At 48.9% G+C, this 22,511-nt stretch overlaps 1 protein-coding gene across 1 annotated transcript; it reads left to right on the top strand.

The window, feature by feature from the left end:
* Nucleotides 1-18: 18 nt before the first annotated feature.
* Nucleotides 19-20,952, top strand: SRRM4 (serine/arginine repetitive matrix 4). Its single transcript, XM_034791556.1, has 7 exons — nt 19-165; nt 1,944-2,094; nt 11,743-12,080; nt 13,860-14,081; nt 14,442-14,552; nt 18,423-18,566; nt 18,856-20,952. Exons 1-7 carry the CDS (start codon nt 38-40, stop codon nt 19,118-19,120), a joined length of 1,359 nt encoding a protein of 452 aa, XP_034647447.1. The 5' UTR covers nt 19-37; the 3' UTR covers nt 19,121-20,952.
* Nucleotides 20,953-22,511: the final 1,559 nt, after the last annotated feature.

Below are 22,511 nucleotides of genomic sequence, written 5' to 3'. Positions count from 1 at the left end.
TCCACTGGATCTCGGGCTGCCTTTGTCTGCTAGATTAATGAACCGGTTTCTTTCCACTCTCAAAAGCTCTCGTAGCCGGCCACGAAAATCCCACCGCCACCGCCATCGCCACTACCACTCTCGCTCAGAGAGCTCCGAGTCCCTCTCCTCTAGCTGCCAAAGCAGGTAATGGTGCCATTTGCCGAGTTGATTTTCCTTTCGCCATGCACTGAGATGCTCTGTCTCCCTCTAGTGGTGGCTGGGTCACACAGAGAGGTGGTTGAGCTGCTGCTATCTTGGGTTGGGTTGGGTATTTTTAGCTCAAGCGGTAGAGGCTCATGCTTTTAGATCTAGAGGTGCCAGGTTCAATCCCTGCTGATGATGATCCTGCCAGGGAGGCAGCTTAACATCATCCTAGTTTCCCAGGGCGACAGTGACCTGAAGGCACATGACCAGCCCAAGGCCTATGCACCACTGAACTCCCACTTTTAAGCCCTTAAAATAGGTCTTGGTACATGAGTGACTCTCATACCCGGTGGATCTATTTGCCATTGTCACTAAACAGCTGCCCACTTTGACACGAGTCGCCATCTTTGTTTTGGGCATGGCAGAGAGGGTGGTGGTAAATGCCAGGGTTGCTGGGCAATGGAAGAGCTGCGTGAAGGGATCACGCTAGACCTGGCCCGGGTCACTCTGCCATTTACACAAATACTCAATTTTAAAAACAAAGAAGATACTTTAAGGAATTTGGTGGCAGCAGTTCGTGAAGAGTTGTTGATCGCTGGAGGAGGGAATGCAGTGTGAGGACAAGACAATCATGGAACATGTTAGAGCAGGCGGACAGGGCTGCATTCTCTGAGGCATGTCACCTCCGGGGTTTTAAGCCCCCTCCAAAGAGAGATGGAGACAAGCCACAAAAGTCAGATCCAGGTTTCATCTCCCACCCTAAAGCGCAGGGAGGTTTGGAAACAGGGTTTGCGTCCAAGCTGTTACCAAGTAAAACTTGATCTGACTCCAGGTTTGGATTCTGAACCGCTCCAAAGTTCAGAGGTTTTGGATCAGGGTCCAAACTCATCATGAGTTGCCCAGTTTCAAAACATTAAGAAAACTCGAATAGGAATAGGAATCAGTATCCACCTTTTCTCTCAAATTCTGGCAGCCAGCCATAGCCTCGCCTGCCTCAAGGTAGCAATCAAAGGATTGAAATTCACCTATGTGTAGTGGACCCATAATGACCCCAAGCTCTTACACAGCACCTCAGTCAGGAGATCTCAAAGCTCTTTATGAAGGAAGTAAGCATCGTTATCCTCATTTTACAGATGGGGAAACTGAGGGCAGGGAAGTGACTTGCCCAAGGTCACCCAGCAGGCTGAGCCGGAAATGGAATCCTTGTCTCCTGAGTCCTGCTCCCGTGCTGTATCCACTAGGCCACACAGCCTCCTGTAAGCCTGATGCTGGCTCTCTGCACAGGAGTTACTTTCACCCAACATGCGGAGCCAACAGATAGGGGGGGCCACTCACACGTTCCCGGAATACTGGGCATCCCAGTGCTTCTAGGAATCGCGGGGGAAACCTTTTTAAGAGCGTGCCTCTACCCCTGCCGGCATCATCTCGCACACACGGTGCATTCAAAGTCATGCCACACGGGTGGGGGAGTGCCATCTTGTAGTGCGCACAGCCCTGCTCCCCTGCCATGACCCTGCATGCACGATGCGTTCGAGGTCATGCCAGTGGGCGCAGAGTGGCGCACTCTTAAAGAGGTGTCCTCTGTCCAATACCATGTCTGGGTTTGTCCCAGTATCGGACAGGGCACTAAAGCACACTACAAGAGAACTGTCCGGTTTATAGCCAGATGAATGGCTTCCTTACGCGGAAGACGGGACATTGTTGGCACTGCTGCAATACAAATCAATAATACTCATAATAATTCATCATGGTTTGATTTTACGTTTCTCTTTCTTCAGGCACAGAGCCAGGTCTCGGGAGGAAGGCCATAAAGCAAGACGAAGACGCTCCCAGCACTGTTCAAAGAGCACTGAGACGCAAAGCATGTCTGCAGAGGGTCAAGCCAGCCAAACCCTTCAGATCTACAGCTTCCTCTCGGCTAAGGAAGTAGTAAGTATTCTGCATTCTGCTTCCTTGTGCAGACTAGCCACAGAAACTTGAGGGGGAAATCCAGTATGAAATTTTTATAACTCAATTACAGTTATGTTAGACAAAGTTGGTTTAAAACTGTATTATTTATTGATGGTGCTGTTCTCCGACGTATTAAAAGTCATTCCTTTCCCTCAGCGCTTACACACTGGGGGTGGGGTAGGATAAGCCTTTAGTCTAAGAATAATGAATAGGGGACATTTAACAAAAAAACCAGCCTCCAGCGATGGTATTTTACAGGGACGTGTTTGTTATGCAGTCATTGCTCAGCTGGATGTGAACTTAAATTCGCTGGTCTTTGTGCCCAATAGTTTAGTCCTTTGGGGGAGGGAGGGGTCAGGAGAATCAAACGTATATGAAAGAAACATTTACATTGAACGAATTGGGGATTTTTGGCAGGGGATGTTTGTTGACTTTCAGGATTCTTTTAAGCTCATCGCTCCTCTTTGCTGACCAACCGAAGGGCCAAATTCTGAGCTTGTAGGCAGCTCCTCTTGATAGGAACGGGGGCTGTGTGTGCAGCCAAGGGTAGAGTCAGGTCAGGTCCAGTGTCTTGAGGTATCTTTTCATCTACATAGAAAGAGAGAATATAATCCATGTCCTAGAACCTGTCTTCATCTTGAGAGAGAGAGAGAGAGAGAACTACATAAGGACCTGATTCTCCACCACACTGCACCTTATACAGCACTGTGCAAAACAGGCGTAAAGAGCTGTCAGATCGGGATGAACTCACTTCGCACAGAGAGAAACTATTACACAAGGTGCAACCCAGTGAAGAATTTGGCCTGTATGTGTACAGTATTAGGGATGGGTCTGAACCCCAGCACTAAGCCCTCCAAGCCACCATACTTGTAAATGTTGTAGGCCTAATTCTCACTTATACAGCAGATGTAAATCAGGAATAACAGGACTGGACTCATTAGCTACACCGATGTAAAACCAATATCAGTGAGAGGAGAATCTGCGTGTGTGTGTGTTTATATATATATAGAGAGAGAGATGCATACACATGTGCACGCACCTGTGTGATACACACACACGCAGAGAGAGAAATATTTCACAGAATGGTGAGCTGTGAAGTTTTTATTGGCATGAAATTTTGGATGGCTGCATTACTGGTGACTGGTGAAACTGAAAGAGTTAATCGCTCATGCCAAAGGATGGCCAGTCAAACTGTTACATTGCATCACACCATCATGTTTTCTGTATAAGCCACTTATTTTACAGACAAACTCTTTAAGAAATCTTTTAGAGAGTTTAAAAATGCCTTTAATTGGTACTATTTTTTTCTAGTCCTCTGTCTCCGAAGCCAGGCTCCCTCATGAGACCAACTGCCACAAAGGATAATAACTACAACATTTTAGAAACCTCTAAAGACGATCTAAGATTGAGCATGGTACATGCACTCTGCACTTCTTTTGCATAGATGTAAATGACCACACAAGGCAGATAAAAATCAGCCTCAGCGTGTTTATAAATATAGCTGCAGGTTATGGGTAAGAAATATAAGTCATTGGGACATCTATATTCTTTCTACTTTAGCCTACTAACATAAGCAAATATTCTAATAACAAAAATCTATCAGTATATTTAGTAGGCAATGTCAGTGTTCTCCCTTGTCCCAAAGAAAAATACACACACTCGGGCCTTGAATATCATGTAAAGAATAACTGATGATGGAAAGATGAATAAACATTAATCTCATGCTTTAGGAATGACCAGACACACCTATTTTGTGGGTTCACTCTGCCTTTTGTGGATTAAGTGATCAGGTCTTTAACTAGGGCAGGATGAATATTTTTCCATTAAAACTCTTTTTGATGGAAATTTGGGTTTTTAACTAAATTAAAATTTGCATAAAATATATGTGCTTTCTGCAGAAAATTTTGACTATTTGTTGAAAAACTGGACATCTGAAAACCTAAGCTGAAAAACCAAAAAATTTCGATACAGCAATGCTACCATGGTCCTTCATGGGGGTTGTAGTTCCATTGATTCATACCACGCATTGTCCTCTGTGGACTGGATTCCCTAGTCAGACTATATCTCCCATGATTCACAATGGCAGCTCAGTCAGAGGAAAGCTTATGATGCATGATGGGAGATGTAGTCTGACCAGGAAGCCGGGCCCATAATTGAGACTGCAAGCATGAGAGCTCAAACGGCAACTCCCAAGAACCACTGCGGCAGCATGCGTGAATCTAAGTGTTTTGGTTTTGGCCAAAAGTTTTTTGGTTCCTCCCTTCCTTTTCTGTGACCCCCCCTCGCCCCCCAAAAAGTTAAAACTTTCTTTGGAGGGGAGGGAGTGACATGAATTATCTTTTTCATTTTCATTGGTATTTTCCACAAAGAATAAAACAATTTTCTAACAAGCTCTATCTGTAAATCATTAGAAAAAACACATTGTGCTATCCATTGCATCTCTCTCTCTCTTACTTATATACATGTGGGTGCACACACGCACAGCAAGACAACCAATAATTTCATGCTTCTTTGCTTTTCTGTAATAAATTTCCTAGCCTCTTCCTCTATTTTCTCTCTGCTGAACAATTAATAACAAGCAGCCACAATGGAAACCTACTCAGAACAGGATTACATGGCTATCCCTCGGTGCACTGAGAAACTGAGGGTAATATGCAGGATCTATTTTTAAACAGAGAAATAACAAGCCCCCTAACCTGCTGTAGCTGTTTTACTCCACACTGATACAGATATATTTCATGCTGCTGTGCTTTTAGGAAGTCTTAGGTGAAATGAACAATATAAATACCTGTGGGATATGAATCTAATTGCCTTTGTTGTATCTGATGACGATGACTGCAGACTATACACCAATACCTCTCTCCAGCGCCCTGACTTCCACTGACACTCCTTTTGTCAGCAGCTAAAACAGACATAGTCTTGAGCCAAATTTTTAGCAAGCCCATAGGCAGGTCTGGGGTACAGTTATTTCAAGCAGCGCTAATTATTTCTGTGCTAACATGAAGATGGAGGAGGGGAAATGCCAGCCAAGGCAAAGCGTGAGCTAGGAAAGTTTCAGAAGCCTTGCAAGAGCGGTTGGTTTTGACTACATGTTATTCCATGTTTTCCAGCCCTTCTTTTGGTTTTAAATAGGGAAGGAGTTTCTTTTAACACCCCCGCGGCCTGTAAAGCAACAGTCTCCTTACAGTTCAAGGGTAAAAGAAGTTTAAAAAAAATCTTGGGTTATTTGCGTATCTAAATATGCAAATTCTGGTTTCTATTTTTTAATCCCGGTCTGAGACCTGCATTGTGCCCAAATCCCTGCACTGTTTGGGGCTGAAGTCGGGTGAAACAGTCTGCCTGACCGGAGCTGGAGGAGTATGGGCATATTTGAGCCTGAGCGGAGAACACTGGCTGGAGTCCAGCAGCGGGTGGGCATGGGCTACAGCTCTGCCAGTGCACCTCAGCCCTGGTCTGCAACACCCCCAGCTGTTCCCATTCCGAGCCTCCCCAGAGCATTTGTTTCCAACCATGTAGGCTGATGAGATTTCGCAAGGCCAACAAACGTTCACTTTGGACTAGGCTGGAAACTCCCACTCCAGTGCCTGTCTGATGTAGGCCATATGGGAGTGTAGACAGACATCCAGCAGCAAACAGCAATGCAGCAATAAACGCGCCTCACTGTGACATCCCTCTGTTCCCGCATATGATAGGCGTCTGGCCTCATTTGAATAGACTCAGCCTAGCCTTTATTGTACCAAGGACCCAATCCTATGCTCTCCGTGCAGGCAAAGTTCTCCTCAAAATCATGGCGGATCCTTTCATTGAGTTTTGCTAGATTCAGGAATAGAGGGTTGGGCCCTTTGCGGTTGTATCTTAATTCCATGCACCGATATCTTTAGACAGAGCCATGCGCTTTAACGGGACTTAAACACAGATCCCCAGCTGGGGTAAATCAGCAGCACTCCATTAAAGCCAAGGGACTCATGCCAGTTTACCCCAGCTAAGGGTCTGGCCCAGAAATCAGTAATACAGTATCTCCCTAAAAGCTTGCAGAGCACATGGCCCTTTTCTCCCAAGTGACCCCTGTCAGCAGGTGGCACGTCCAATTCCAGAAGCTCATCAGCGATCTGTGCTGACTGTCTAACCTGCTGCCGTAATGAATAGCAAGACTCGATGGGGTCATTGACACACATGCTTTATTCCTTTCATTATTAGCGTGCCAAGAAGAAGAAGATTAGGCACTTCCTAAAAAAGAAATTAACGCTACTTTGAAATGAGTTTTACAAAAGACATAGACCCAGGAAAGAAATCCTCCAACTATAAGCCGTGCCATGCAGAGTTACTCATGGCAAGATCTCATTCCCCATATGGCTGAGAAAATGTATAGCCACATCTCTCCACGGGGCTATTTGAAGCACAGTAAATGGACTTGTTCGGTTTAATTGGAATACTTTTAGTGATTGTATTTTTGTAATCTGTTAGGCTGTGTGGCCTCTTGATGTAGGATTTCAGTAGAAATTAAATTCTGAAGTGTAAGTGAGGGCCTCTTTATTCCCTCCCCCCTTTCATTTTGATTAAATAATGATTTGAAACAGAAAAACAATAAATAAGTATGCGGGCTCCCTCAAGGGCAGCTATAGATTCCCCCAGCAAAAGCTAATGGAAGCAAAGTCTCCTGAGGTTATTTAATTACTTCTTAGAAGTTGGGGAGGTGTGGGGAGGGGAATCCTAATGTTCACACAGAGCAAATTAAGGCCATAAAAGACTAGGCACTTTAAAACATGCCCTCCCCCTCCCAATAAAAGATCGTTAGAATTCACTTGAACTCTGTACAGTGTTTCAAAGATGGTGTTTGGTATAGTTCGTATGGCTGATGCTTCTTCATACGCAACAAAAGAAGGGAGAGTAGGGGTGATCAGTGGTGAATTTCACCTCAGAGCAGAGGGCAGCAAAAGGACTGTTCACCACGTATCACCCCTCGTAAGTCCAATTTTGAGGGCTGAAGTGATGCAGATGCTGGTCCTTTGGTGCAGGGTTGAATTTTATGCCAGCTGTCTAAGAAATAGTGGAAGTCCTTCCAATTAGTTACATCCTGGTTGTCACTAATGTTGGGGGAGGGGGGAATAGACAGCTATTCTCCTCTCCCTGACTACCTGCTATTACACGAGGCCAGGCCCTCTGGCCTTCAGATGTGAAATATGCAGCACCGGGCATGTATTTCCTGGTGTTTCCTCTTACCTCCGTATTGTTGGTACAGGTACTAGGTAACTCAATGGATAGCTGAGCTGGGTATAGTATGCAAGTCCCAGGCACTTATGAAGTGTCAACAGTGTCTCTAGCACAAGAGATCATACGGACAAATCCCGAGGTCTTTACTCAGGCAAAACTCCCCATGGAGTCAAAACTGAGCAAGGACCATGGGATATGGCTTGCTGAAGGCTGGGTGTTAGGGGTGCAATGATTGTGTCATCACCTCTGGAAATGTTATTGGCCATTTGAATAGGGCAAGGAGGAGGAATTGGACAGGGAGAAAGGAAAGGTCAAAGGGGAGAGAATCTGGATCCCATATCTCTTCTCAATGTGGACATAAAATTTCAAGAGTTAACTTAATTTTTAAAATGTTGACACAAGGAATGGAATTTGCAAGGGGAAGAGGAGAAGATTTAGCAAAACTTTTTAGCACGTGCTTAAAGTTAAGCATATGTTTAAGTCCAGTTGACTTCAGTGTGGCTTGATTACTTTCTTAAGTGCTGTGCTGAATTGAGGCCAGAAGGAGGAATGTATTGACTCTCAAATTATTAAATGACCTTGCAGTATACCGAGAACAATGACCACTTTCAAGCCAGATCTCAGTTCTTACAGGCACCCTAAGGGGGCTACTTTGGAAATGCTGGGAGCAAACAAAGAAACATTGAATGGGTTTCCTGGCAGAGAGAAGAAGGATCTTTAATTTTTAGGACATTGATAGGGTGAGGGGAAGGACAGACATTTGTACCTGCAGAATCGGCCAGCATCCTTCAGCATGAATGCTGGAAGAGTCCAAACCCAAGATATTCTGACACTTCACAATTTATCCAAAGATTCCTTACCTGTGTATTCATAGAATAGTTTGAATTTTATTTTCATGAACCTTTGCTTTAAATTAAAAATAAAGATAGGGGCTGGGGTGTCAAAAGCCAGACAAATCTAAACCTAGGTTCAGATCCATTCTTAAAACAAATCTGGCAGCATATTCCAGTCTATATTCCAGATCCCTATAATGAATGATCTCAACTAGCTTCCCCATGTCTTGAGGTAGGAAATGGGCGAGAAGAAAAATCATTGTGTTTTTTGCCAACAACTAACATAGTGGAGCTTCAATTCTCACAGGGTTTTTAGGCCTTATGTCTGTGCTTTCCAATGACCTAAGGGTTGATGCCAATTCAGTGGGAACTGGACACGACTCCGCTGAAAATCCCAACCTGCGTTAATATGAACAGTAAATAATGATCATGTGATATAGTTTGGGGACCAACAGCTAAGTTATTTTCACACACAATATTTGGGGACCAATGGGTTCCTTTTCCAACCCATGAATTGCTTGTGTATTCTGGGCCTGGCTGCTCCCACTGGAGTCAGTGGTGAAGTCTCCTATAGAGCATCTGGGTTCATCACTAATTTTGGGGAAATCCTCTGATGGAAGATGGGAGCATTTCTTCGCTGGGAAATTTCTGTTCTGTGTAAAATGTTTTCTGTGTTCCAACCAGCTCCACTCAAAAGGTATGTGCGGGTCTGAGAAAAGGCATCACATTGACTCCCTTGTTTTTGGACCACCACTACCCCAAAGCACGGAACCCCAAGTATGGAGAGTGTGGTGCAGTAGCTAAAGCATTGGACAGTGACTTGAGAGATTTGGCTTATGTCCCCAGCTCTGCCACTAATCTTTGCAAGTCATTTCCCCTTTCTGTATCTCAATATCCCATCCTGTTCAATGGGGTTGGTGATACCTCCCTTAGAAGTGTGATTGGGAGCTTTCGTTCCATAATATTTGTATCCTGCTTGGAGATCCTCTACTTCAAGGCACTAGCGGAGAGCAAAGTGATCATGGCAAGGCTTGGATCATCAGCCTGGGCCATGTTTTGACAGCTTTTCCTTTGCAGTAACTCCACTTTTGCTTTAGTGGTCAGTGATTTTCGCCTACTATTGTTGCAATGCCGATTTGCCCCTGCCGCCAAATCAGATCCTACCACCCTATTTAGCAACTCTTGGATTAGACTAAGAGAACAACCCGCTGTGACAGGAACTAGATGATGCAAGCAAGTAGGCCTTCTGAGACGGCCCCGTCTGACTGGCTTCAGAAAGTGTTATGGGACACTCAGTGTGAACTGTGACCTCTGGCGGATCCGTGTTTGTTCTGACCCCAGTGGAGAGTCGTACCGAGGCAACGTGCCTCTGTTCCACTGGACCTGCAGTCCAGGTTCAAAGCACACAGCCTTAGAGCATTGTGATGTGCCTTTCAGAGGGGAATGGTCAGGAGTCATGAATGACACCCGTGTCTTTGAAAGCCACCTTGCACAGGAGCATTTCCTGCCCTGGTCGCATTAGTGTTCTTCAGCATTAAGCTTGCATCGCTCCCCTCTGCACAAAGCAATGAGGGACGGTATTTTATGTATCAGCCAAATAGAGGTGCATGTTGTAAAAACTGAGAGCCAGATCCTCGGGTGGAGGGGGTGTGAAACAGCCCAGCTCTGGAGCAACACTGATTGATACCAGTTGAGGATTTGGCCCTGGAGCTGTAGTTCCCAACATCATTTGTAATAAACCAATATCTATTGAAGATGTTTCGTCTAAATACACTAAGGGCCCTGATCATGCAGCCCAGTTGCATTCGGTTGGTTACTGCCATGAGTCAGGGCTACTCATCTGAGTCTACGTTGCAGGACGAGGCCCCATGTTATTTATTAAATTAGATCCCACCAAAGACCCTCTGAGATCCTCTTATAAGCAACAGCACATTTGTTACACTGTCTTTGGACCACACCCGCCACCAATCTGACTGCTGGTTGGGAACACGGCCCAGCTCCCACTGATGCCACTGGCAGGACTTCCACTGAATTCAGTAGGGTTGCCAATTTTGTTTGGGTATATCCCTGGAGGTTTCATCACTTGACATAATCTTTAATTAAAGATTAATTTTTAATTCCTGGAGACTACAGGTCAATCCTGGAGGATTGGGCAACCCTAGAATTCAGTGGGACTTGGATCAAGTCCTTATAGAGATTTTCAGGGTTCCATCTGACAGCCATCGAATTTTGGCCCTGACCCTGCAATCAGATCCATGCATGTGGACCTGGGCCCCGCAAAGACCCCACTGATGTCATCGGGATCCTGCACAGGTGCGGAGGTCTGCCAGCATGCAGGCCCATTGAAATCAGTGGGGCTGCCTGTGGTCCTAGGGCTTTATCCATACAGATCAGATTGCAGGGTCAAAGTCTTTGTTTTCCCCCCAACCTTTCTCTAACACACCGCGGGGAAAATATTTTTTCTTCCTTTTTATTTTTTTAATTTTTCTCAATTTTATTTTGTTTTTTTGAACTTCAATGTATCTATGGGCCAGCATGAAATCAATGGGGATTTATTTAAATCAGTGGCTTTTCATCCCAAATAATCAACCTAGAGGAATTTACTAAACAACATGATTAAAAACAAAACAAAAAAGTCTTGAAATTTAAATAGAAAAGAATCAAACAATTGACGGTGAGGATTTGAAGAGAGGGTTTATGTTTTTTCTTGTAATTTGAGACTCTAATGATGGACTTATGTTGCCCGCTCTTCCCTTTTTCTTACACCTTACCTACTAAAGGAGGAATTCTTGATTGGTAAGTGGATGCTATCCGCAAGACACTAGGGAATTTATTAGAGGTCACTCGAGAGCATTAGCTATATCTTCTACAGGGGGAAAAAAAGCACACAAAGAAATATCTGTATTCCTTTTATTTCCAGAGGGATTTTAATTTTTCTGGTTTTTTTTTTTCTTTTTTTTCCCACTCCACACCCCACTTTTTTTCTTTTTTGAGTTTCAAAGTGCTAACTTGTTTGTTTGCCAATTTTTCCTTTGTACATAAAGACCTTTTTTGTGACATTTGAGTCTCCTTATTAAGGAAACTAAAACAAAAAGTTGGTCATTTAGAATTTTGTTCCATTTTTGTTTTATTTCCGATGAGTATGTAGTTTTTTGTATGTATATTCCTATTTCTTTCCCCTACCCCACCTTTTAGGTTAAAAAAGGGTTGTTAGTTTTTTAATATTTTTTTCTGTTTGATTATTTGTTTATTTATTTATTCTTTTGTTTCCCTTTTTTTAAAAAAAAAATTCTTTTGTTCAACATGGATCGCATGCTAATACTCTTTGCATGATGTCTAAATCTTCCAGTTATCATGTCAGGGGGAAAAGAAGTTTCTTCTTTCTGTGGTTTTTTTCAGGGATATGTACTTTTGTTTTTTGGCTTCTCTTCTTTCTTTCTTTCTTTGTTTCTTTCTTTCCTTTTGTTACAGTGCATCATGATGGTAAAATTTCTTGGTTTATTAAAAAAAAAAAAGTCAGACAATATAAAACGAAACAAAACAAAAAAGTTCAAACAATGTCAAACGGCTTTTTTGCTTTCAGATCTCTCAGTCAGGGTCATCTGCTGACCTCTTTACCAAAACAGACAGCCCGCTTGGCAACCTAGCCAATCGGAATGGAGGGGCCCATGAATCTGACTCAGGAAACGATACTTCTTCCCCTCCCTCCACTCAGACGAGCTCAGCCAGGCCAAAGGACAGCCAGGAGAAAAGAAGCCTAGCCCACAATGGCTTTGGCCGTGCCTTCTCGCCTGGGAAGCCCAAATTGGCCAACAGCGATAACAGCTCTGATTCGGGAAATTCCTTCACCAGTTGTTTTTCCCAGAGCAAGGGAACAACTTTGGAAAATCTCTCTCCGGATGCCCAGGGACAGGACCAAAGGTCAGTGATTGCCAATAGTCGGTATTTGCTAGGTCTGTTCCTGGAATGACTCCGTGTCTTCTGCTCGCTTGACTGCCGCGGATGGTGAGCCTATAGGAATGTATTTCTGTTCCTTATGTGGCTAGCCATAATTCAGGTCCAGCAAGTCTGGCATCCTAACTCCAATAGTGGCTTCAAAGGAAAGTGGAAAACAACCCATAATGCACCTGGGCAATGGTGCTGTGTGTGTGGAATTCCTTCCTGACCCCTGTGGCACTTAGTTTATGCCATGAAGGATGAGATTTGATGATGCTAACTTTAACCCATTAAATCTTCTCCTCATCCCTTAGCCTCCGTGTGCATCAGCCCCAGCCCCTCCCCCCCGAGGCCATTCAGAAGAGGTTCCGCTTGGATCCAGAAACAGGCATGAATCAAAGACCTAGATCCAAACACTGGGGCATTCATAATCTGCATCTAGATGTGGCTTGAGCTCCTCTCTCATTGACTTGTTGTGACCTTGTAGCAAAAGAGCAGGAAAGGTCACTAGCACATTTAGGCAAACTTCTAAAGGCTGGATGGAATGGTTACAGACTGCCCTGTCTCTTCTGTAGCTATTCATGTTCAGTAAGCAGCGCTATATGCATTTAAATTAAAGCTTTCCAATCATCTCGCTCCTCTGGCCTGGTTCACTCAGCCAAATGCCTGCGTAGCTACCTCAGGCCTAAGACGCAGCAGAAATGCTGTGTTTCCTCCATGTGGGGAGCACTAAGCAGTGACCAGTCCATGAAGGACGAGCCCTGTGCATCACTTGCATGCCGCAGAGCAAGTGACTCGCTGCACGGGGCCACAGAGGGGAGCACTGGGGCAATGGCAAGTGAGGCTGTGCTCACCACAGTTGCACGAGGCCCGTGGAGAGGTGGGTGGCAGCATCAGTAGCTCCCCTGTTCCCTGCAGGAGCTGCCATTGTCCAGCGGGCACCCTGGGACAGAAGAGTCTTCCCCTTGGTCCCTCACGTGCACATGAGCACGTTCTCTGCCGTCCGGACTTTGCCCCCTAGCGATGAGGGTTAGTGTCACAATCAGCGCCTGGCAGCTGCCCTGGCTGGAGCCGGGAAGGAGGCAGCATCCCAGCTCCCCTTCCACACACACATTTCCTACTTGTCTTCTCCAGCTGACTGACTGCCATGAGGGGTGCAGCAAACGGGTCATGGAGCTTTGCAGGCAACTGCCGGGAGGGTTTGGCCGCCGGCGCATCCATTTCACGCGCAATGCTCTGTTTGTGAACAAATGCTGAGGGCCCAATGAAGAGAGCTCGACTTTGTGCTCCGATCTGGGCAAATCAGGGCTAGCTCCAGTGGAGTTACACCAGCAGAAAACCGGTAACATTGATAATAGGAGGCTCAGGCCTCAATGTTTTACCCTAAAGACGCTATCCTGCGCTCGGTTCCATGGATGCAGCTCCCATTGACATGGGGGGGCTTGCATCCATTTAGCTGAAAGCAGAATTTGGCACTTAGGGTCGAATCCTGCTCTCCCATCAGTGTAAGGCTGGAGTCAGGGGTGTCCCTCCAGATTTACCCAGGTGTAACCTGGCACTGAAATCTGATCTTCTGATAGAGCCTGATTCACCACTGTGCCCACTCCAGTTTCACGCCGCCATCACTTTTGAACCCAATGGATTTAATAGGAGGGTGGAACCTGCATTGATTCAGGCCCTGTAAGCAAAAGTCGGTACTACGCTCTGAGGCAGGTCTCTCTGCTTTACAACAACTTCACCGGGTGGGGAAATGTCCATTTGCAGAAGTTTCCTGTCCCCGTGTCTCGCCTGCTCGGAGGTGAAGAAGCAGAGCCCCCTGCATTCCCCGGACCGCAGCTCCCCACTGAGACCGTGCTCCCGCAGCGGGTCGTACACCAGCACAGGGCGGTCCTCCCGTGGCTCCAGTCGCTCCGCCCACTCCCGCTCATTGCATCACCAGGCCACGCCCAGGTACTCCCGAAGCAGATCCTGCTCCTCAGGGAAAAGGTGAGGCCAAGTCACGTGGTTGTCTGTGTTATCGCTTGTGGCTGTGCTTGGTAGTCCCAGGAATAGGCCAAAGAGCCTTGGAATTACAGCTTGGATTATGCTGAAATGACTACAGGTACTGACAGTACCGCCGATGTTGCCTCTGAAGGGCAGTGGAATTCCTGTTGGTGCGAGGCGATCTACAGGGCTGGTTCCCTTACAGGATGAATGAACATTTATCAGCGGCTGGGCTGACATCATTAAACTTGGGACCTTGTTGCCACTTGAATCCAGATTTGGAAAAGTAGCCTTGTGCACCTTAAATCCTCTCACTTTAGCTCTGGTTTGATTCACCTTTCGATGGTTCTTGTCTATTCTCAGGTCCTATTCATGTTCCCCCAGCTACTCATCTAAGTCCTGCAAAAGAAGCCCTGGAAGCAGGAACTCCAGACCACGTCGGAGCCCCAGTTATTCCCGCTACAGCCCCAGCAGGTACTACTGTCCCCAGTGTGTCGTGGTGCCCTTGAACGGCATCGCCCGCTTTTGTGGCACCTCAGTTGCGGTTTGTGACCAGGGTGCATGTGTGACTCCCCTCCGCAAGCTTCTCTGCTGCACTGGCCCAACCTTTCCATGAAGTTGCGTGTGAGAGCACCCGAGACACTGGGGGTCTGACTGTCTCTCGTATTTACCAGCCCCTGAATGCAAACTTGGAGCGAGGCGTGTTTGGGTCTGCACGCTCCAGCTCTCACTGCTTATGGCAAATCTCCATATGTGTTGCCAGCTGCTTTTGCTGACGCTGATTCCTTAGAGAGGAGCTGAAAGTGGCAAGACTCAGGCTCATCCCAATGTGGATTTCTGCAGCCGCGGCCTTCCCTCCTAGACTGCCCTCCATTCCTTGGTTCACCCTAGGAACAGACAGCGGAAAGGTCCCCGTTAAGCAGCTGTTGTAGGGGGTGATAGGGCGAGAGAGGCTACTTATTCAGGGCTTTGAGGGACAAACCCCTTGTGAAATGTATGTGGAATTGGATGAGTAAGGCCTGGTGAGATGTGCTGTCTTCACTCTGAACCCTTTCAGAAACAGAGTGCTAATTGGTCCCTCACCCCAGACACAAAGAGCCGGGCACTCCACTCTTGGAGGGCTTGAGCCACTGTCAGAGAAGGATTTTTCTTGAAGCAGGAAAACACAACATCTCCAATTTGCAGCATTTAGCAGCTGGGATTTTGAAGGGAACTCTGGGGCTCATTGCCATGCCCCTCAGTGTGGGACGCATACATTGTCCGACTTGGTAAAGTGCCCTATTTAGAGAACAAGCCAGCAGCAGCGCCAACAGCCACGCCGAGAGCCGTCTGCTCAGCCCCCTTGTGGTTCTCTTTGGCCCAGTGCGTCGTGTGTGTTCTCCTGGGCAATATACTATAGGAATCAGCGGTGGCTTTCTTACAAAAAGACCTGTTGCCATTTAAGCCTGTTGCTCACTTCTACTCTGTGTTCCCATATTTCAGGCAGTGTAAGATTAGACTGGTTTAAAACAAGCGCTCCCTGATCATGTGAAAGGTTGCACGTTGCTTCAGTGAATAAAGGTGCTCTTAGCCATGGGCCTTCTTGGCCAAAATAACCTAGCAGAGTGCCACAGCAGCAGCTTGGCATTGGTCTAAAGGACTTATTCACGACCCACGCCAGGAATACAGAAGCAGGATTGTCCAAGGGTAAGATAAAGGCGATCATCCAGATTCAGCACTGGGGGTCAGTGCAGTTACCACAGGGAAGTGCTGATCCAGTACTTAAAATGTTTACTAGTGTTTTTCATCCCTCAGGGTCTCAAGGTGCCTTACTATTTATATAGATGTAAATTGCTCCACTGAAATGCAGCCAGCTCTGGGGTGGAAGGTGGCAGCTAAAACACTGCAATGGGAGTAGTGGAAATGTAGGGTAAGGACACTAGGACAAACCCCTGCTCTCACAATGAGTGCCATACACTCTCTACCTGCCAGGCTGAGCAGACAGTAACTCAGCTCTCAAGGTCATGCCGCAAACGCCATGGAATTCAAGCTGGATGAAACCCGGGGTTGTTTTTTCAGAGCTTCGGGGTATTATGGGAACAATTTCCTCAACTTCACTGTATGTGGGGTCATACCCCAAGCTTTATTTTGTGCTTCGGGGGGGAATGTGTTCTCTCCCTCCATCCATAGAGTCACCAATCCCTGTCAGGAAGAGTGACCTTTGTTTTGTAGCAAGAAAAGGCCAAGGCAAGAAAGAACAACAGTCAGGTCTCTATGAGAGAGAGCACTGTGGGTGTCTCCTGTGTAGCAGGCTACCTCTGAGCACTAAATGGCAGCTGCCTCTGTAGCAGGGATGGGGTCTTCATCACCATTTAAAGGTGTGGGACCCAGAAAACAAGTCAGACCGATGTCCCAGAGTTCATCCAGTTGTGCCAAGTGAAACTCAGGGAGGCTGCCCAGTTCCATCCTGTTGTATCATCAAAACACAGATTGTACAGGAAGGCCCTAAACAGGCTCAAATTGGGCTCGGGGTTGTGACCTATTGACGAGGCCTGCCCAGTATTTGGCGTGAGCAATGAAACCTTAACCCAGGCATGCAGGGCTTGTGTCAGTTCGATGCGGAACTTGGAGCCAGCCTGGCCAGGATTTGAACCGATGTTTCAAACCGGTTGTTTAGCCAGATAACAACGTCTCAGTAGGAAATCAGGATAACTCTGGTGCCCCAGGCCTAGATTCGCTGCTGGCTCCTGAGAGATGCAACACAGCCCGGGAGGAGGGAGCAGGCCCCACTCCGGGCTGCTGCAGGGGACGAAATGGCCCCTAATGGAAGGTGGAGCAGCCTCAATTTACTGCCGCTTGACCTGGGCTGCCTGTCGGCTGCGGCATAGGTGCTGGGACTAAGGCTGAGGGGGGAACTGCAGCACCCCCAGGTTTTACATGGGGCTCCACTCTGGCACTGTGTCCAGGGGTCCCGGCTGCGACCCCACGCCTGGGGCTCCACACCTGCCCCCAACTGTGGCCGCAGCCTCGGCCCCCTTACCCCTGTCCGTGTTCCCGCCTCCCAGAGCCACGGCCCTGCTCCCGGCCCCAGCTCTAGCGGACAGGGGTAAGGGGGGGCACAGCACCCCCACTCTAAAAAGCGTCCAGCACCACTGGGCTGCTCTGCAGCTTGAGATCACGTGCAGAGCCAAGCGCTGTGACTGTGTATGCGCCACATCCAGGGCCTCCCCTGATCCTTGGCAGCCTCCATTTACTACCCCGTGTGGGTCTGTCCCCTGGTCCATTTCCTCCCACCCCACGCTTCCGTTTCCTAGGGTAAGGCCGGTTATTTTCAGGGCTGACAAAAGCGCAGCAAATTTGCAGGCTGATGGCAAATAAAGCAGATTAACACCTGCCTGGAAACCAAGGCAGCCCTGTCCTGTTAATGTAGACGACTGCTCTTAACCGATGGGTGTCTTGTACCTGCCAGATACCCTGAGATTTGTGTGCTTTGAACACCTAGCAAAGCACACTCGGAACCTAGACACAGTCTGGTCTGCTAAATGTTTTCAAGCCAGGGCTTTGGAGCGGAGCCCGGAGCGAAGGCGGAGCAGTGGCGCTGCAGGTTTTTGCCTGGCGCTTGCTCCGAAGCCCTGTTTCAAACCTTTGCTCGCAGGTTCTAATACCCACAGCAATCAGGGAGCTCATCAGAACCATTCTGCATGCTTAGAAAGTCATTGTGTTCTCTGGGCCCAATTGAGCAGTGCAGTGCAGCGCAAAGGGGCCCGAATGTAAATGAGAATCAGGGCCTCAATATTTAACTCCTCGCTTTGCAAAGTGTTTCCAATGTGGAAAGCAATATGTGAAACCAGGTCAACGCCATTCCCCACCGCCCCTTCCGGCGCAGCAGGTGGGACTTCAGGGCAGGTCAAGAGACTTTTCCAAGACCCTGTAGCAGCACCAGGCTGAGAGCTGCCGTGTTCATTCTGGACGGCTGAGGCTCCGCAGAACAGACGTGCCCCACAGAAATAGCACATGCCTGCTGCCAACGGCCAAGTCTCACATTGCTGCATCCAGACTGGCTAAATCTGGGAACTGCGTGCACATCTAGCCAACTGTGCATGCTGTTAAAAAGCACTCCCCGGCCCGTGCTTAGCGAGTGTCTGCATAACACGCTGGCTAAATGTCTTGTGCCTCCATCTATCAGTCAAGCCATTTGGAGGATGCTGGCAGGGTTAGTTTTTAGCTCAAATGATCAAGGCTTGTGCTTTAGCGCTGACGTTTCCAGGGTCTAACCCCACTGCTGAGCCCCTGCCTACCTCCCCCAATGAGTCGTTGCATCAGCACGGGGATCTTGGCAGTGATCTTTCCCTGGCCATTCCCCAGGGACCGCGCGCGAGAGCACACGTACGGCTCCAGCGAGAAGGAGTCCCAGCGGGAGCGGAACAGGCGGCGGCGGAGGTCCTACTCGCCCATGAGGAAACGCAGGAGAGATTCTCCCAGCCACCTGGAAGCGCGCCGCATCACGAGGTAAGGGACAGACACTCCCCAGGCCTCCAGGAGACACACTGGGGAGCCACAGGCTCGGTTCTGACGTGCTGCCAAGGTGTGTGGATAGCTTTAGTAGGGGCCTGCTTTGAGTCCGTCACGCCCAGAGACGCTGCCCTCCAAGCACTCGAGGAGGGGAAGCATTGCCCTGAAGTTTCCCTCCCTGTCTCCCACTGAGCCCCAGGGCCAGGAGCTCCCCCCAACACCCCCCTCCCCCTCCCGGGGTCCCATTGTGTCACCAGTAACCACTCTTCCCCCTTTGTCCCCACAGTGCCCGGAAACGCCCCATCCCATACTACAGGCCCAGTCCTTCCTCCTCCAGCAGCGTCAGCAGCTGTTCCTCCTGGTACAGCAACGTTAGCCGCTCTCCCGGCCGCAGCCGCAGCTACTCCAGCTACAGGAGCAGCCGGAGCAGAAGCTGGAGCAGCAGCAGCGACAGCGGCCGAAGCCGGAGCCGGAGTTCGGGCCCAAGGAGCAGCCGGAGCAGGAGCAAGAGTTACGACTCTGCAGACAGCTATGACAGCCTGCGGCGCTAGGGCGTCCCCCTCCCGGCCACGTGCGTTGGGGTTGTCACTTTCAATTCCTCTCTCCTCCAGCCTCCCCAGTGATAGCTTATTATTTCATGTTTCTATTGTGGCATCACCAGTGCCAGTTGTGCTGGGCACTGCACACGTAGAGGCAGACGCAGAGAACACGTGGGCAGAGAGGGAGGGTCCGTGTTTTGCAGCAGCTGTGTTGATTATAAACCAGCCTCCCCCACCCATTCCTTGCCTATCTCCAGGGAAGCATTTCCCAGTGGCTAATCCAGGGAGGGAGTTTAGCTCTTTGCTTTTCCTTGGCCAGAAGGCAGCAAGCGCCGATTCTTTGGTGGGGGGAGAGAGAAATAATTTAAAAGAAACTCTCTTCAAGGCTTTTGGGCCAGGCAGAAAGAATCCAGGTCTGGCCCTGCTTCTATTGAGGTCAATGGCAAAGCTTCCGTTGACTCCAGCGTGGAGCCCCACAAGCACTGCAGTGTGGCCTCTCCCCTAGAAAGGGAAAAACCAGAGGTTTCTGCAGGATCGATTCACCTTCGCTGGAGGTGGCTTTCCCCCTGTGCCCCTTCCCCGGGGAAAAATATTCAGTCCCACGGGGTCAGCCAATTCCTGCTGTGAATGTGAAGAAAGAAATTCCACGCGGGCGTGGATTGTTTGGAAGGGGCCATTCCCTCGCCCCGCCCCCATTTTTATATCACGAGTTTGCTTCTCTTTCCCCCAGCAATATGACCCGCTGGGGAGACGATAAGCGGAAGTGGGAACAATCGAGGGTTGGGGGCTGGGAGGCCAGGCCAACAATCAGGAAATGCAAGGGAGCAAAGTCTTGTCTCTGCGGCTCCTGTGAGCCCTCAGCCCCAGAGCTCTCCAGGGCTACTGCTGGTGGGTGGTTTTATAACAGGAGCTCTGTGCTGGGCAATGGAATTCCCCTGCAGGGCAGGTGGGAGTGTAAGTTCCAGCTCCGTTTGGGTACCGGGTCACATGGGCATGGGGAATTCCAATGAAACGTATTCGTATGTAGCCCCCAGGAACTCCAGTCATGGCGCTGTACAAACGCCATTCGTATGTAGCCCCCATTGCGCCAGGCGCTGTACAAACACAGGAGGAAGGTCCCTGTCCGAAAGAGCTTACAGTTTGTGACCTCAACCCCTCCAGCCTTCCCTGCTCCCCCAAAGGCCAGCTCCCATGTAATACAATGCCTGGCCCAGAGCTGCTGAAAGTGCAGAAGCCTCAACTAGCAAGACTATTTATTTATCAGCAGAAAGGAGGGGGATCCCCCAGCAGTAGAGACCAGCTCCATGGTTAAGGAAAGAAGAAAGCCCGTCCTCTGTACTGACTGGGCAGGTTCCTACCATGCTCCCTGCTGCTGCTACTTAGTGACTAGTGGCTAATCAGATCAGGGCTCCGGTGTGCTAGGTGCTGTACCATCATACAGGAAACGACAGTCCCTGCCCCAAAGATCTTGCAGTCTAAGCCATAACAGGTGGATGAGCCAAGCAAGCAGGCTGGTATGGTGGGGCGGGGTGGGAGGGCGAAAGGGATGGGGTAACACAAATAAGATGTACACAATGAGTAGCAGCAATTGCAGCTTGCCCCCTGCCTAGCCTGGTTGGGAAATGGGCTGACAGGCCCGAAGTATCAGGGAATGACAGACCAGGGAAGGGTTCCAGCTGCTTGGCTAGCCTGAGGAACTCTCCTGGCATCACCTGGGAGAGCAGCCGGGGGCTGATAGCCGGTTTATCTACACACCGCCAACCCAGAGCCGAGACTAACAGCCCCCTGCCCCACAGGTGTCTGGTGTTGGCACGACAGCCTAGTGCAGGAGACAGGGCCGCCCAGAGGGGGGGCCAGTGGGGCAATTTGCCTCAGGCCCCACAGGGGCCCCCACGAGAATATAGTATTCTATAGTATTGCAACTTTTTTATGGAAGGGGCCCCCAAAATTGCTTTGCCCCAGGCCCCCTGAATCCTCTGGGTGGCCCTGGCAGGAGAGGGGTCGTTTGTGGGATGGGGCAGGAGAGCACTGCTGCTGGTTTAGGGTCCCGGCTGGGCCTTTGTTTTCCCTGGTGCTTTAAACAGCCAGCTGCTCGGGGATAACCACTCTTCCCAAAGCAGAGAGCGCAGGGTTAAAAACGGGCGAGCGACTGGGAACAAAATAACTAACCAATCCCCAACTGTCATCCTGGAGACATCTGAGAATAATGGCTGCCCTGCCCCTAGATTCCTTACTCAGAGCTCGACCCTGCAGACACTTGTTGGAAATTCCTCTGGGAGATGTACAGTGACAGGCACAGCGACCCACAGCTGAGCGTGCTAGCCTCCCAGCCCTCCCTCCCCAGATCCCCCCCCATACATTGTAAGCAGGGGCACCGGGCCTCTAGGAATTGTTCCTCCTGCAGAATCACAGGAGCCCTTTGAAGAAAGAATTAGCAGCCGCCGCACTTTTACCCAAAGGCAAGGCAGCGGAACGTTTTCTGTGCCATGCATTAGACGCCGCTCTAAGGAATTTGGTTCCAGTTCCAAGCAGAGGGTTACAACTTGAGTCCGGGGCTTGCATCCAAAGTAACCTTTCCCTGCCCTTTGCAGCAGTGCGGGAGGCAATTCAGCTCCATTTTACACACACGCGCCCCGTAGATCTCTGAAGCAGCTGCTGTATGGAGCACTTTACAACTACTCAGGTGGAGAGGTGGCGGGCGTGAGGAGGAAGAAGCAGGATCTAGGAAAGGGGGTGTACCCATCAATTGCCCATTTCCTGACCAGCCCCCGGCGCTTTTTGGGGAGGGCAGTGGTCATCCTTCCAGACTGTGTGCCAGGCCTGCCTTCGTTTTCCCTTTGCAATGATTGCCAGCCCAGCCCGCTGTGCAATTACTGTGATTTGCTGCCTAACAAAGGCCTCTCGCAGGTGCAGGCTCAATTGGCATTGGAGAGTTTCTTTTTCTTGCAACAGCTGGGTGCTTAGAGCAGCTAATTTGGGATTAAGACGTTTCGTTTCCCCCTCCTCCCCTGCCCTCTCCCCCAGGCCACACAACTATTATCCCATTAATGACACAAGGACGTAGGGCCTCAAGTGTTCCGAGGGGCCGAGCAGAAAGTTGATCTGCCCCCATTGAGGAGGAGACGAAAGACTGACCATGTAAAGAGACACACATCTACTGGTTGAAGAGCCACCTGCCCCCCTGAATCCCGGAGACTTAAAGTGAACAGGCAAAGGCGTGACCTGAACGGGAGGTGTTTGTGTGCAGTAAATAGGGAGAGAGATGTGGCTCACAGCTATTAGCAGCTGTTATTTCCAGTGGTCCAGGAAGAGGTGTGCAACCATTCACAGAACGGAGGCCATCGAAGGATTCCTATATTGCACTACTGCCGCGTCGCAAAGGTGGTTTTCTTGGCAATGCTCC

Source organism: Trachemys scripta, chromosome 15, assembly GCF_013100865.1.
Source record: "Trachemys scripta elegans isolate TJP31775 chromosome 15, CAS_Tse_1.0, whole genome shotgun sequence".
NCBI classification, from domain to species: domain Eukaryota; kingdom Metazoa; phylum Chordata; order Testudines; family Emydidae; genus Trachemys; species Trachemys scripta.
The sequence above is the reverse complement of the archived record's forward strand: the minus strand, read 5'-3'. Positions and strand labels throughout refer to the sequence as shown.

Coding starts and splice junctions, on each gene's coding strand:
- SRRM4 (XM_034791556.1), top strand. CDS start 38: ATGAACCGGTTTCTTTCCACTCTCAAAAGCTCTCGTAGCCGGCCACGA. Junction 166..1,943: donor TCCTCTAGCTGCCAAAGCAG/GTAATGGTGCCA, acceptor CTCTTTCTTCAG/GCACAGAGCCAGGTCTCGGG. Junction 14,553..18,422: donor TCCCGCTACAGCCCCAGCAG/GTACTACTGTCC, acceptor GCCATTCCCCAG/GGACCGCGCGCGAGAGCACA.